This window comes from Chrysochloris asiatica, unplaced genomic scaffold, assembly GCF_000296735.1.
Source record: "Chrysochloris asiatica unplaced genomic scaffold, ChrAsi1.0 scaffold00146, whole genome shotgun sequence".
Lineage (NCBI taxonomy): Eukaryota > Metazoa > Chordata > Mammalia > Afrosoricida > Chrysochloridae > Chrysochloris > Chrysochloris asiatica.
This window is the reverse complement of record NW_006408664.1, coordinates 3,557,495-3,571,878: the sequence shown is the minus strand read 5'-3', so window position 1 is coordinate 3,571,878 and position 14,384 is coordinate 3,557,495. Positions and strand designations below refer to the sequence as shown.

At 36.7% G+C, this 14,384-nt stretch overlaps 1 protein-coding gene across 1 annotated transcript in view; it reads right to left on the bottom strand.

Moving 5' to 3' along the window:
- RARS2 (arginyl-tRNA synthetase 2, mitochondrial) overlaps nt 1-14,384 on the bottom strand; it is a 98,147-nt gene that overhangs the window by 13,612 nt on the left and 70,151 nt on the right. Inside the window, exons 9-11 of the mRNA XM_006870629.1 lie at nt 8,473-8,631; nt 7,382-7,488; nt 6,112-6,207 (exon numbers count right to left, since the gene is read on the bottom strand). Of these exons, the coding sequence (XP_006870691.1) occupies nt 6,112-6,207; nt 7,382-7,488; nt 8,473-8,631 (362 nt within the window). The remainder of the gene's footprint in view (nt 1-6,111; nt 6,208-7,381; nt 7,489-8,472; nt 8,632-14,384) is intronic.

Below are 14,384 nucleotides of genomic sequence, written 5' to 3'. Positions count from 1 at the left end.
AAGTGCCATGGGCTGCCAAAAGAACAAACAGATCCATTTTGGAAGAAGTGCAGCCAGAGTGTTCCTTAGAGGTCCGGATGGCCAAACTTCATCTATCATACTTTGGACATTATTATCAGGAGGGGCCAGTTGCTGTATTGACAGCACTGTACATCAAGGTAAATCTTGAATATTCTTTTTGAAAATGAAAGTGACACCATTCCTCTTGAATTTGTCATTCCCAGCATAGTAACACATATGATTGCCTTATTCAAAATGGCGAATACCAATCTATTTCAACTCACTATTTCAAATTTTGGATGAAGATGAAGAAAAGTAAAATAACCCCATGGGAGATAAAATAGGACTTTGAGTTTTTGTTGTTGTTGTTAGGTGCCATCAAGTCGGTACCAACCCATAGCAACCTTATGCATAGCAGAATGAAACTGCCCCTGGGCCAACCTCACTACTGTTGCCACGCTTGAGTCCATTGATGCTGCCACTTTGCCAAGCCATCTCACTGGGGGTCTTCTTCTTTTTCTCTGACCCTCCACCTTACTAAACATGATATCCTTCTCTAGTGACTGGTCCCTCCTAGCAATATGTCCAAATACAAGAGATGAAGTTTGGCCATCCGGGCCTCTAAGGAGCACTCTGGCTGCACTTCTTCCAACACAAATCTGTTTGTTCTTTTGGCAGTCCATGACACTTTCAATATTCTCCTCCAACACCATAACTCAAAGGCATCAATTCTTCTACGGTCTTCCTTATTCACTGTTCAGCTTTTGCATGCATATGAGGTTACTGAAAACACTATGGCTTTAGTCAGGCGCATCTTAGTTCTCAAGCTGACCTCTTTTGTTCTTCAACACTTTAAGAAGGTCTTGTGCAGCAGATTTGCCTAATGCAATACTTCGTTTGATTTCTTGTCTGTTGCTTCCATGAGTGTTGATAGTTGATCCAAGAAGAATGAAGTCCTTGACAACTTCAATCTTTTCTCCTTTGGTAAGAATGTTGTTTATTGGTCCAGTGGTCCAGGATTTTTGTTTTCTTTACGTTGACATGCAATCCATATAGAATGCTGTGTTCTTTGATCTTCATCAGTATACATTTTAAGTCCTCTTCACTGTCACCAAGTAAGGTTGTATCATTTGCATAGCGCAGGTTTTTAACGAGTCTTCCTCCAATTCTGATGCCATGTTTTTCTTCATATAACCCAGTTTCTCAGATTATTTGCTCAGCATACAGGTTGAATAAGTATGTTGAAAGAATACAACCCTGTTGCACACCTTTCTTAATTTGAAACCATTCAGTGTTTCCACGTTCTGTTTGAACAACTGCCTTTTGGTCCATGTACAGATTCCTCATGAGCACAATTAAGTGTTCAGGAATACTCATACAATGTTGTCCATAGCTTGTCATGATCCACACAATCGAAAGCCTTTGTGTCGTAAATAAAGCACAGGTAAACATCTTTCTGGTATTCTTTGCTTTCACCCAAAATCCATCGGACATCAGTAATGATATCCCTCATTCCACGTCCTCTTCTGAATCCAGCTTGAACCTCTGGAAGTTCGGTGCTAACATAAGCTTGCAACCATTTCTATATTACCTTTAGTAAGTCTTTACTCGCATGGGATATCAAAGAGATTGTCCGATGATTTCCGCATTCCATTGGGTCCTCTTTGGAATGGGCACAAATATGGATCTCTTCCAGTCAGTTGGACAGATAATTATCTTCCAAATTTCTTGTTATAGATGAGTGAGTGCCTCCAGTGCTGCCTCACTTTCCTGAAAGATTTCAATTTGTATTCCATCAACTCCTGGAGACTTGGTCTTTGCCAATTCCTTTAATGCACCTTGGACTTCTTCCTTCAGTATCATTAGCTCTTGACCATATGCTACCTCTTGAAACAGTTGAACATCAACCATTTCCTTTTGGTATAGTGACTCTAAGTATTCTTCCATCTTGTTTTGATGTTTTCTGCATCATTCAATAATTTTCCCAGAGAATCCTTCAATAATGAAAGTCGAGGCTTGAATTTTTTTGTCAGTTCCCCCAGCTTGAGAAATGCTGAGCACGTTCTTAATGTTTTGGTTTTCTGACTCCAGATTTTTGCACATTTTGTTGTAATAATTGACTTTGTCTTCTTGAGCTGACCTTTGAAATTTTTTGTTCAGCTCTTGTACCTCCTCATTTCTTCCTTTTGCTTTAGCATCTCTACTCTGGAAAGCAAGTTTCAGTGTCTCTTCTGACATCCATTTTTATCTTTTCCTTCTTTCTTTTCCTCTTTGCTTTCTTCATGTATGATGTTCTTGATGTCACCATGCAACTCTTCTGGTCTTCAGTTTTTAGTGTTTAATGTACCAAATCTGTTCTTCAGATGATCTCTAAATTCAGATAGGATATATTTACAGTCATATTTTGACTGTCATGGACTTGTTTTCATTTTCTTCAGCTTCAGTTTGAATGTGCATATGAGCAATTGATAGTCTGTCCCACAGTATACCCCTTGCCTTGTTTTGGCTGAACATATGGAGCTTTTCCATCATCTCTTTCCGCAGATGTAGTTAATTTGATTTCTGTGCATTTCATCTGGTAAGGTCCATGTGTATAGTATGCTCTCATGCTGTCTAAGCCGTTTGAACTGCGAGAACAGCAGTTTAAGCTCACCAGTCACTCCTTGGAAACCCTATACAGCATCGCTATGGGTCGGAATTGACTTGACAGAACTTAACAACAACAAATGCTATCTAAAGAAGGTATCTGAAATGAACAAATCACTGATTTTGCAGAATTCTGTCATGCGATCCCCATAATCACTTTTATTACCAATGCCATATTTTCCAACTACTGATCCTTCCTCTTTGTTCCCAACCTTTGCGTTCCAATCACCAGTCATGATCAGTACATCTTGATTGCATATATGATCAATTTCAGATTGAAGAGGTTGGTAGAATTCTTCTATTTCATCCTCAATGGCTTTAGTGGTTTGTGCATAAATTTGAATAATAGTGGTATTAACTGGGCTTCCCTGTAGGTGCATGAATATTATTATAAATGCCTAGAATGTTGATATTTATACATTCTATTTCATTTCTGAAAACATCCAATTTTCCTAGATTAATACTTCATAAATTCCACATTCTTATTATTAATGGATATTTGCAGCCGTTTCTTTTCATTTTGAGTTGTGCCACATCAGTAAATGAAAGTTCTGGAAGTTTAAATCCAGTTATGTCATTAATGTTAATTCTACTTTGAGGAGGCAGCTATTATTCCCCAGTTGAATTTGAGAGTCTCATCTTTTGGCACTCTATCTGACAATGTACCACTGCTATTCTTAAGGTTTTCAGTGACTAATCATTTAGAACTAGTCTATCTTAGTCTGGAAGCTCCACTGAAACCTCACTATGAGTAACCCTGCTAGTATTTAAAATACCAGAGGCATAGCTTCCAGCATCACAGCAACATACAAGTCACCTTAGTAAACTGATAGACAAGTGACTGATAAGAAAATAGTAAGATGTAAATTATTCCTACCAGAAACAAATAAAATCCACTGACTCACAGTGATCCTACAGGACAGACAGCAGGACATCCAAACAAGACTTCTCTGGCTGTAAATCTTTACAGAAGTAGAATGCCACATCTTTCTTTAGTGGAGCAACTGGTGGGTTTGAACCACTGAACTTTTTGGTTAGCATTCATTTTAACCACTGCACCTCTTGTTGCTGTTAAGTGTTATTGAATCAGTTCCAACTCAAAGAGACCCTGTATACGGTTTCCAAGGTAAGGGTGGTGGTTTTGAACCAACGAACACTGGCAGTTAGCATTCCACTGCTTATCCTATAGCACACCACCAGGACTCCACTGTATTTGTTAAGTGCCGTTGAATAGGTTCTGGCTCATAGTGACCCTGTATCATGTTTCCAAAGAGAGGCTGGTGGGTTTGAGCTACAGATCTTGTGGTTAGCAGCCCTGTGCTTATCCTACAGTGCCACACCAGGACTCCACTAAGGCTCCTTAAATCCTAGGTCTTTTCAAATATTGGGAATCATCAAATGTCATTATTACTCACCTCACGATCCTGACATTGCATAGAGCATGTAGTATTAATGGAAGTGAAAACTAGTTCTTGAGGGAAAAACACATCTTACTCTTTTGTGCATAAAGCACAAATAAGAGGGAGCCTCAGACAGTTTGTGGAAAATGGAATTAAAATGGAATTTTTCCATGAGATTTTTGAATCTCCCTCATGTACATGCAGATATTATATCTATGGTATTAAAGTTTCATGAAGGTAGGCAATTAGGAAAAAATGTCCTAAAAGAATGATTATAATCCTAAGAAGGATTATATTTAAAGCAACAACAACCCTAGTATATAGTTATAAACATATAGCCCATTATTATTATTTTTTTTCAGTTTGAACAAAAGACGAAGTAACAAAATTCTTCTGATTCACTGAAAGAACAGAAGAAAGTTAGACAAAGTTCTAGGTGAGTTTGAAGAAACTGAACTTGAAGGCTAGAACAAGTGCCAGGTCATTTTGTCCAGGTCTTTCATTTCCTAAGAATCCCTGGGTGGTACAAACAGTTAACACAAAACTTGATTTCTAACTGAGCAGATGCATGTTTGAGTCCACCCAGAGGTGAAAGACCTAGTGATCTACTTCCAAAAGATCAGCTATTTAAAATCCTATAAAGCACACTTCTATTGTGATACAAGTGGTTATCACCAATTATTCAAAGCTGATTAGACAGCAATTGGCTTTCACATTTCACTCATTAGAAAACCATTTCACAGAGAAGTTAAGTGATGGTCTTGATCTCAGAACAAAAATCCAGGTCTCCAGCCTCGCACTCTGCTCTTGTCAAAATTCTCCTGTACTTTCCTTCATTTGTTAGAATGATTATTTTATTTTACATTCACACTCTTAGATGTTGTCTGTAAGAAATCCACTAGAAAGTCAGAAACTAGAGCAAATACAAAGCAAAGAACAAACGTTTCAACTAGTGGTAAAAAGAAAACCCTTTTGATCAAGGAAAAAGAAAAACTAAAGGTTTTAGGAGATTGATCTAGATCTAATGATAGCCTTGTAAACATACCAGATCAGGAGAGTTCTAGAGCCTTTAGGACATGGAGCCTCTATTCTGAGTGGACACAATTATAAGGGCTTCTTTCTTTAGTCTGCTCAATATTTTGCTGGTGCACATTATTACTGCCTCTGATTTAATACTGCTATCATTTTTAGAACCCCAAGAAAGAAATATACCTCTTAGATATGTAGGTTCTTCTTACTTCCTGACTCCATTTATAAGGAATTGACAAAGGGAAGTGTCAAATATAATATAGTCTGAAATCCTTCTTTTTGAGGGATGGTAAAAGAGTTGTTTGCTTAAAAAAGCAAATGATGGTAGTTAAGAAGGCACCATGCTATTACCTGTGTTACAAAAGTGTTATGTGACCTAATATGGCTTGGGAGACTCTAGAGCCTTTTCTCAGCAGTTCTTGGGTATAGCTGTGCTTGTTTTTGTGACTTTCTTAGTGCTCTATCTTTTTTCCTTCCTATTAACTTTGTCTCAGAAAGACAGAAATTGATAACCCTAGCTCTTACTGATTAACAAAGATTAATTGCTCCCTTCCATAGAGGTCAGTCATGGTGATGGATAAAAAGAATATGAGACATGCCCTACTTCCCCCTTGGTCTATTTTATCATAATCATAATGTGCACATAAATAGTCTTTACAATGTGAGGAGGCCATGAGCACACATGGCCACCTCCTGGTGTTGTTAAGTGCCACAGGGCCACCTCCTAGTACACATTAATGGCATTTCCTGCCAATATGTAATTGTACACTATTCATGGCTATTTATATTCAGTTTCAGATAAATCTTATACTATTTCACGAGACAGTTTTTAGTCACTTTTCTGATGATATGAGACTTCCTCAGGAACTGTAGCTGGCAATAAATAGAAACCCCAATAAATAATCTTTGAATAATGAACCTAACAGATTTAGAAACCTGCAACTAAGACAAGAAAACATTTGAGAACAAAAATGATTGTCTTAACATTAATCTTAAAATAAAGAGCATAAAGTCTTATCTCAGAGAAGATACAAACCTGGTTGCATAAAGAGAAGTCCCATCACTTCGCATTACAGTACAAATTGAGGAGGGGTCACCTTTCCCAGAGAGATCCACTACAGCCGTTCCTTTTCTAGAAATGCAAAAAGAGAGTAACTCTGAAACAACATATGACCTCTAAAAGTGTACCTACAGCAGTGTCTTTGGGAAATCATACAAGCTACTGTCATTCCCAAAGTAGCAATATCAATTCCGGTCACAACCAACAATGGGAAAAAATATAAAATATGACCATGAATCTATGACGAATGGGTCTGATGTAATATTTAGTTATCTTAATTTCTTTTTAATCTGTAGTTCTGGGTAAAGTACTTAGATAAAATCTTTATTATTCCAAGCTATAGAATGAGATTGCATCTTCAGTGAAGGTGAAAGATAACCATGAAACATCACAGATTCTTCTTCTAATTGAAGCTACTGTAGCATTCAATACTGAGCTAATTTTTAACAACCTTAATAAGTAAACCCATAGAATTTTGTTACTGTCTTTATAGACCTATAAAAAATTAAGACTGTATGTGACAATCTAAAAATTTTACTTCAAACAGTACCGAGGATGTTAATGACAGTCTTACATGTCTTCCTTATAAGGATTAAAGGAAAAAACTGTTCTTTGGTACTTTGAAAAGTGGTACTTCTCCTAGCAACTAGACTGCTCCTAAGCAACTGGATTGTCTGGATCCCGTGGCTGCTACTATTTCTCTGTCTGGATGACAGAAAGCTCACAGCTACATTAGTGACCTACATTTAGCAAGTAAACAGAATCCTAGAATGTATTTAAGATGTACTACCACCACCCCTGACTTTGCATTATTTTCCCCATCATCACTTTTTTGGATTCTTTTTCTCACATCTAAGTTCTAATTTCCTAATTTTTACATTTCAAAAGTCTGTGGTATAAACTGCCTTAAATCTTGAAACAGGATAAGATTTTTTAAAAAGGCAGGCTGGAGTCAGAAGTATGAGTTCCAGTTAGTTCTTTCTTCCTGTCAGGTGATGGGGTCTCGAGCAGATCACTTATATTTTCTCTGTGTTTCAGTTTCCTTACATGGAAAGAGCAGATAACATTGTTTCTTGCAACCTTACTGGGTTTTGCTTTAGCAGCAAAAGAGAGCATGTGAAAAAGTACTCTGGACAGCAAAGATCAATTTTTTAAATGCCATGCATCTCTGTATTTCACATCCTGTTGTCCAAGTATACTAATTTCAAAAAAGAATAAGCACTAGAGAATCGTAACTTGATCATACATAGTTTTCTGCAGAAGTCCTTTACTGTCCAGCAATTTTAAAACTTCTTGAGATTTTTCATGATAAAACGATTCTCCTGAGTATTCATCAAAGTGTACTCCGAGACGCTAAAGAGATTAAAAAACAAATGAAAAAAATGTTATTTATATCTTCTTTTATTTTACTTTAAAATCAAGAATTGTTGATAAGTGCCGTTGAGTCAGTTCCAACCCATAGCGACCCCGTATAGGGTTTCCGAGGAGCAGCTGGTAAGCTTGCACTGCCGACCTTGCAGTTCAAACGGCTTTGCAATCTGGCGCATTAACCCACAGTGCCACACCAGGACTCCCAAAAGGAAAGAAAAAGATCAAGAATAGGATGCCCATAATCTGTCATACAGATGGGAAAACAAGAATTTGATGGAAGGCATTCCTCTGCTGAGACCTTGTCATGGCTCCCACTGCCAAGTACTCATGGCAATACTGTGCTTTCCATAAGACTATGAAAACAAACTAACTCAATTCTGACTTCCTGTGTACTTACATGCAGCTAGATTAAACAGTGTCGACACAGAGCAGCATAGTGGCAAGGTTTTTGGATAGCCCTGGAGAAATGTCCTACCTTAGGTCCCACCTCACAACTTCTCTGACCCAATTCTGTGTCTTATACATCTAAGCTTCATTGTCTACTTCATTTTCCTCTACAGCACCTCTCATCATCTAAGACGATATGCATATGTTTCTTCTTTACAGTAATTTGTTCTCTGTCTCCTTGCTAGAATCTAAGGTCCATGAGAGCAAGGACTGTCACCAACCATCTCAATGTTTATTAAATAAATGAATTTATATCCATCATCTATAGGCCTAAGGGAGCAAAACAGGAAAAAAAGAAGAGTAAAGAAATGAGGAAAAAAAAGAAAGTCAAACTGAAAAGTATCAGAATTGTACCACTTTAGGATTATTTTATAGCTCTTTCAGCCAGAGGACATACAGTATGGGAGCTCTGATTTTCAACTAATGACAAATCTATTCTTAAAACATGAGCTTATGAAGCAACACTAGTATAAGTCAAGAGCTGTAGCACACAACAGGAAAGCAGAGGGGATAGCCCACCTTGTAAATCTGAATGTACTCCTCAATACTCAAGTCCCGAAATTTTCGCCACAGTGAAAGTGCTTGTACATCTCCCAGTTCCAATCGCTTGAAGAACTCATGTGCTGATTGTGCTACATTTTTATCATCTGCTGCTTCTTTATTAACTTGTACATACACCTATAAGTACAGTTAAACAGTAAATAGTACAAATTATTAGTTACTATTATCTTTCAAGGCAGAAGAGAAAAAAACAAAGCAGAATTCTGACAATGCTCATTTATAGGTTACTTTTTTTAAATGGCCTCATTAGAGTTTAAACACCCCCCCATCTAACAGACCCATGGTGAACAATGTGAAGCCTGTGGATGCTCATGCAAAATGTTTCTAAATGCATAGAATTACACAGGAAATCAACTACATTGAAATACAGTTATCCAACTATTCTGTTAATTATTTTGTGATAGTAATGAGGTAAATGCTGACTTTCAGAGAGACGTTAGTGAAAATAACGTGTAATTTTTCTTGTATCTAAGTTCACAAACCTTTAGGTTAAAAGTGCTGAAGGATGATTTAATGATTGTCTTAATAAAAAATTTTGAAACCATCTCTAAATCTGTGAAAGACCAGTAAAATTGGTAGTCTTGGTATACAGGAAGGAAGGCAATTGGGTTAGTTAGCTTAATTGCACTCCAACATGGGCATGAAAACTACATGGAGTACCCACTCTGGGAGTGTTTCCAGCACCATCTGTCTTGGCTGCTTTCGTTCTGCACTCCCCCAATGACAGGTGTAAAGTCAGAAAGCTTATTAAGGGATCTTCCAGCTTGAAGATTCTGTGTTCACAATGCAGTTAATTAATCATCTTCTAGTCTCCAAAATGCAGTGTTAATAAATGAAATTAAAATATCAGCATTACAGATCAAATGGTATTGAAGTTATGTATATGGGCTTCAAGGATTTTACTTAGAAGTTATAACTCACTTCCAGGTTGAAATATAATGATAAATTTACTATCTTTACAATGTTCCCAAAGGCTATTACCGTACCATAAAATAAAAATTGGCAAATACATTACCAAATCGAGACTAGGCCTCTAAAGTATTACAGTAATAATATATCACTGTAACATGGCAGCAGAATTTGTTTAGAAAAGTTTATTTCTGATGTTGGAGAATACGCTAGGACAAGAATATAGTGTGGCATACACCTACTTATTATTGTTACATGCCATTGAGTTGGTTCCAACTCATAGCAATCCTGTATAAAATTTCCAAGGAGCGGCTGGTGAGTTTGAACCACCGACATTGTGGTTAGCAGTCCAGTGCTTATCTTACAGTGCTAAACCAGATACTAACTACCCAATAGGCACTAACAATAAGAGGAAATTAACAGTCCATCTCAAAATGAAAGTGATTCACATTTAATACATGATTATGTTAATCACAGAAATGACAATCTTGAAGAATACTGTTAAACAAAGGTTAAAAAAACTTTCTAATGAGAAAAAAATGCTTTATACGATATTATTCCTAAAGAGTTAGTATAGCAAGTCCATGGGGTAACAGTGCCACAAAACTTACAGCTCAAAAGTTATTTCTTGCATAGTAGTGTTATTAAGAAGTAAAATTCTTACCAATGGTAAAAGAATTTCCCTGAAAAAGTAAAAATTTCTAACTGCATAAATATTCCTATATATCTAGAATCAATTTAGTCTTGAAGTATTTACTTAAGCTTGAGAAGCTGTTAAATAATACAAAAATCAGGAAAAAACTGACTTATTAGGAGCAGATAGTTCTTCAAGATTTTAAAAGTGGAGGAAGATGATATATATCATTCATCAAATTGGCACTTTGATCTAGCCCTATTTTTTCATGTTACTTTTTTTTTCTTAGTTATTGATATAGGGAAGCTTTGGGTCAAATCTGCGATATCCTAGTAATATATTAGCTTCTGACTATCTTTCATTAAATGCCCATCAATTACTGTAATTACCTCAAAGCCTTATTGAAAGGGGTAGGATTAATATAATAAAACTATGGGGGTCATTGTGAGCATAATATATTTATACTATTTAAGTTAATAGATAATGTTACCTTTATAAGTATAAATACATGGTTAATGGAGTCCTGGTGTAATGTAAGATAAGCACTGGGCTGCTAACCACAAGGTCAGCGTTTCAAACCCACCAGCTGTTCTCTGGAAATTTATACAGGTGTAAAGTCAGAAAGCTTATTAAGGGTCAGAATTGACATGATGGCATTTAACAACAACAATAGTGCTAATGCATTCTTCTGTTAGCATTATATTTATCTCTTATGAGAGACTACTCTGATATTCACAGAAATTACTACGGTTATCAAATCCACGTTAATAAACATCATGCCATAAGTAAAATTTTAGAAGTTTAATAACAACAACAAAAAAAGGCCAGGCCATATATCCAAAGATACTATGTTTGATGTTTTAGTAATTCATAATTAAGAGGAACCCTGAGATATTACTTATAAAAATGTTTTATTAAAAAAGATCAAACTAAGTGATGACATCCATATGCCCATTATTTAGATTTAACACTTAATATCTTATATTTTAACAATTTTGCTGAAGATTATTAAAAAATGACTGCCGTGATAAGATTGACAAGGAATTGTCAGATGTTCAAGCCTGATTCAGAAGAGGGTATCGTTGCTGATGTCTGATGAATATGGATTAAAAGCAGAGAATACTTAGTTGTGATTTATTGCTGAAGGCAATTGACTACGTGGATCATAACAAATTATGGATAATATTTAAAAAACGGGGAATTTTATAACATTTCATGGCACTGAAGTGAAATCTGTACATAGATGAATAGGCAGTTGTTGGAACAGAACAGGAGGATACAGCTTAGTTCAAAACTGGAAAAGGTGTGTCAGGGTTGTATCCATTCACCATGTGTATTCAATCTGTATACTGAACCAATAATCCAAGAAGAATGTTGTCATCAAGACCAGAAGAAGGCTCATAATAACCTGCAATATGCAGATGATACAACCTTGCTGAAAATGAAGATCACTTGAAGCACTTACTGATAAAGGCCAAATACTTCAACTTTCAGTATGGATTACACCTCAATTTACAGAAAATAAAAATTTTCACAACTTTACATAAACAAAATCATTACAAATTAAGATGAAATTGAACTTGTCAATAATTTCACTCTACTTGGATGAACAATTAAGTGTCCATGGAAACAGTAGTCAAGAAATTAAATGACATATTATACTGGACAAATATACTATGAAAGATCTCTTTAAAGTTTTAAATAGCAGAGATGTTAGTTTGTGACCCAAGCCACAGTATTTTTAATTGCCTCACATGAACAAAGAAGTTAGATAATGAAAAAGGAAAACAGAAGAACTGATGCATTTAAATTGTGCTGTTGGCAAAGAATATTGAAATATACTGTGGACATTGCCAAAAGAATGACTAAATTCTCCTGAAAAGAAATACATCAAAATGTTCTTTACAAGTTTGGGTGGTAAGACTTTGGCTTCCTTACTTTGGACATAACACCAGAAAAGACCAATCACTGGAAAAGGACAGTATAGTTCATACAGCAGAGGGCATGAGAAAACCCTCAATGAGATGGAATGACACAATAACCTCAGCAATGAATTCAAACATACAACAACCATAAAGATGGTACGAGACTGGGTGCCATCTCATTTTGTCATAATAAGGTCAAAGACCACTCAATGGCAACCAGCAACATTTCACCGTAAAAATTTCCAGTATAACTAAAAGTACCATTCTGATACTGGTTCAATAGTTAATTCAAAGGTAAAGGGGAATTATGAAAAAATTTGTTTTTCCTCAACTAGCTGTTATGTGGAAAGTGAAAAACAACTGTAAAGCATATGTAGCAGACTGGAAATGCAGAGAAATGACGGTGGGTGTTAGATATTTTTATTAAGAAAAAGAAATGATAAACTATCCCATGAGTTCTAACCTGGTTTATGAAAATTTAAAACTTGGGTTGCCACTGTGAGATACTAAGCACAAAATCTGCTGCTATATGCCCTAAGGCAAATTCAAAACATATATACCAGAGGGTTGAAACTGTCAAAACAGAACGACTAGTTGTATATTTGGCACAGCAATGAAGGGATGAAAAAACACACAACATTATGTAGGTAATTACAATAAATGGAAATGAATGGCTCCGAAAGGCACTTCGTCTTATTGGAGGAGCAGTACAGTGCACAGAGAGCTCTAGGACCAGGCTGCTAGTGTTTGAACTTGGATTCTTCATCAATAAAGTCAGTCAGAATCTGATATATACTAACTATTGTATCCTGTAATATAGAACCTTATTCTGGAGCTATACAACAGGTTTTATATTCTATAACTTAAAATAAAAAAATAGAGGAAAAGGGGAAAAGAAAACCACTGGATTAAACTCATTGCAACATCAACCATGTGTAAGGCAGCCCTGTGTTTTGGCCTGGGGGTAAAAGAACAGGAAGATATGGTCTTTGACCTCAATAAACATACTACAAACTATAATCCAACAAGGAAAAAAAAGAGGTTTGAACAGAGCCCAATAAACAGATTTTCACAAAAAAGAAATATAAAACAAAATTGCTCTAAAGTTTTTGTTCCCAATCAGCCAGTGCCATATTATTTGCAAGTACTTTAACACAAAACACAAACCAAACTTAGAGCCACAATCTCTTAACTTTCTAATCACCTATTGTGTTTACATATAAAACTGATGGGGATAACGTATATAATTACCTGTGCTATCTCATAAAAGGGACTGGGGAAGACCTGTCTCCTCAAAGTAGAGTTGACCATGATGAGGTGAATGGAGGAAAGCCCTAGGGAGTAAGGCCCTTGGGACCTTCATTTGCTGATGGGTCACAACTCAAGATGAAGAGAAACAGCTATAAACACCCATGAATAATTGGAACATGCAATGCATGAAGTATGAATCTAGGAAAATTGGAAAGTGTCAAAATGATAGTGAGCTGAAATGGACTGGTAATGGCCATTTTGATTCTGACAACCACATGGTTTACTATGCAGGGAATGACAAATTAAAGAGCAATGGTGGGAACAAACAAGATGGTGGATCGGGTGAGAACTATGAACCACATATAAATGAAAATTTAGAAGGTTGGAAGGCTCACAGCTGGGGGAATTTGTGGCAGAAGCAAGAAATCTATTGCTTTCTAGTCTGGGACACTCAGCTGCTCTAGAAGCCACCATCTCGGGTGAGACCAAGTGGGGGAAGGAATGGAGCAGCCACAGACACCTGGCATAACTGCAGAGATAAAGGTGTAAACATTCTTTTCTTTTGGTATCTGTTCATTGATCCCTTGCTGTCTGCGCTCCTCCATTCTAGTGACTATAGGGGTGCCTGAGCTACTGGGCATCCCACCCCTACCCTCGGAGAATTCTACTACGCATGCGCACAGATCTCCTCGAAATTTAAAGAGACAGTTTCCAATTTAAACCAAACAGCCACAGCCAGCCCTGAACTGTTTCCAATTAGGAAAAAGGCCTGAACGGGGATTGTGGAGTGGGACAAGCAGACAAAAGAGGAAATAGGCTGAAAATTGAATCCTAAGTTACGTCAAAACGATCAACAGTGGTATCTTGAAACTTCTCAGGAAGAAGAGTAAAAGGGGAAGCCCATTTCCTGATCACATCTACCTGGAGGCATTCAGAAAGCATTAAAAATACCAAAATACATACCCATGTAAGTATTAAGTCCACAGATAACCCCTGAAGATGCCCAAAAAAACAGAAGCAGATGACCATATCTGCACATGTGCAGAAACGAAATAAAGTGACTGAGGCAAATGAGCTGGAAGTAGACCTACACTCCATACTGGAAGATGGTCAGGATTTGGAAATGCCTGAGAAAGAATTCCTAAAAATGA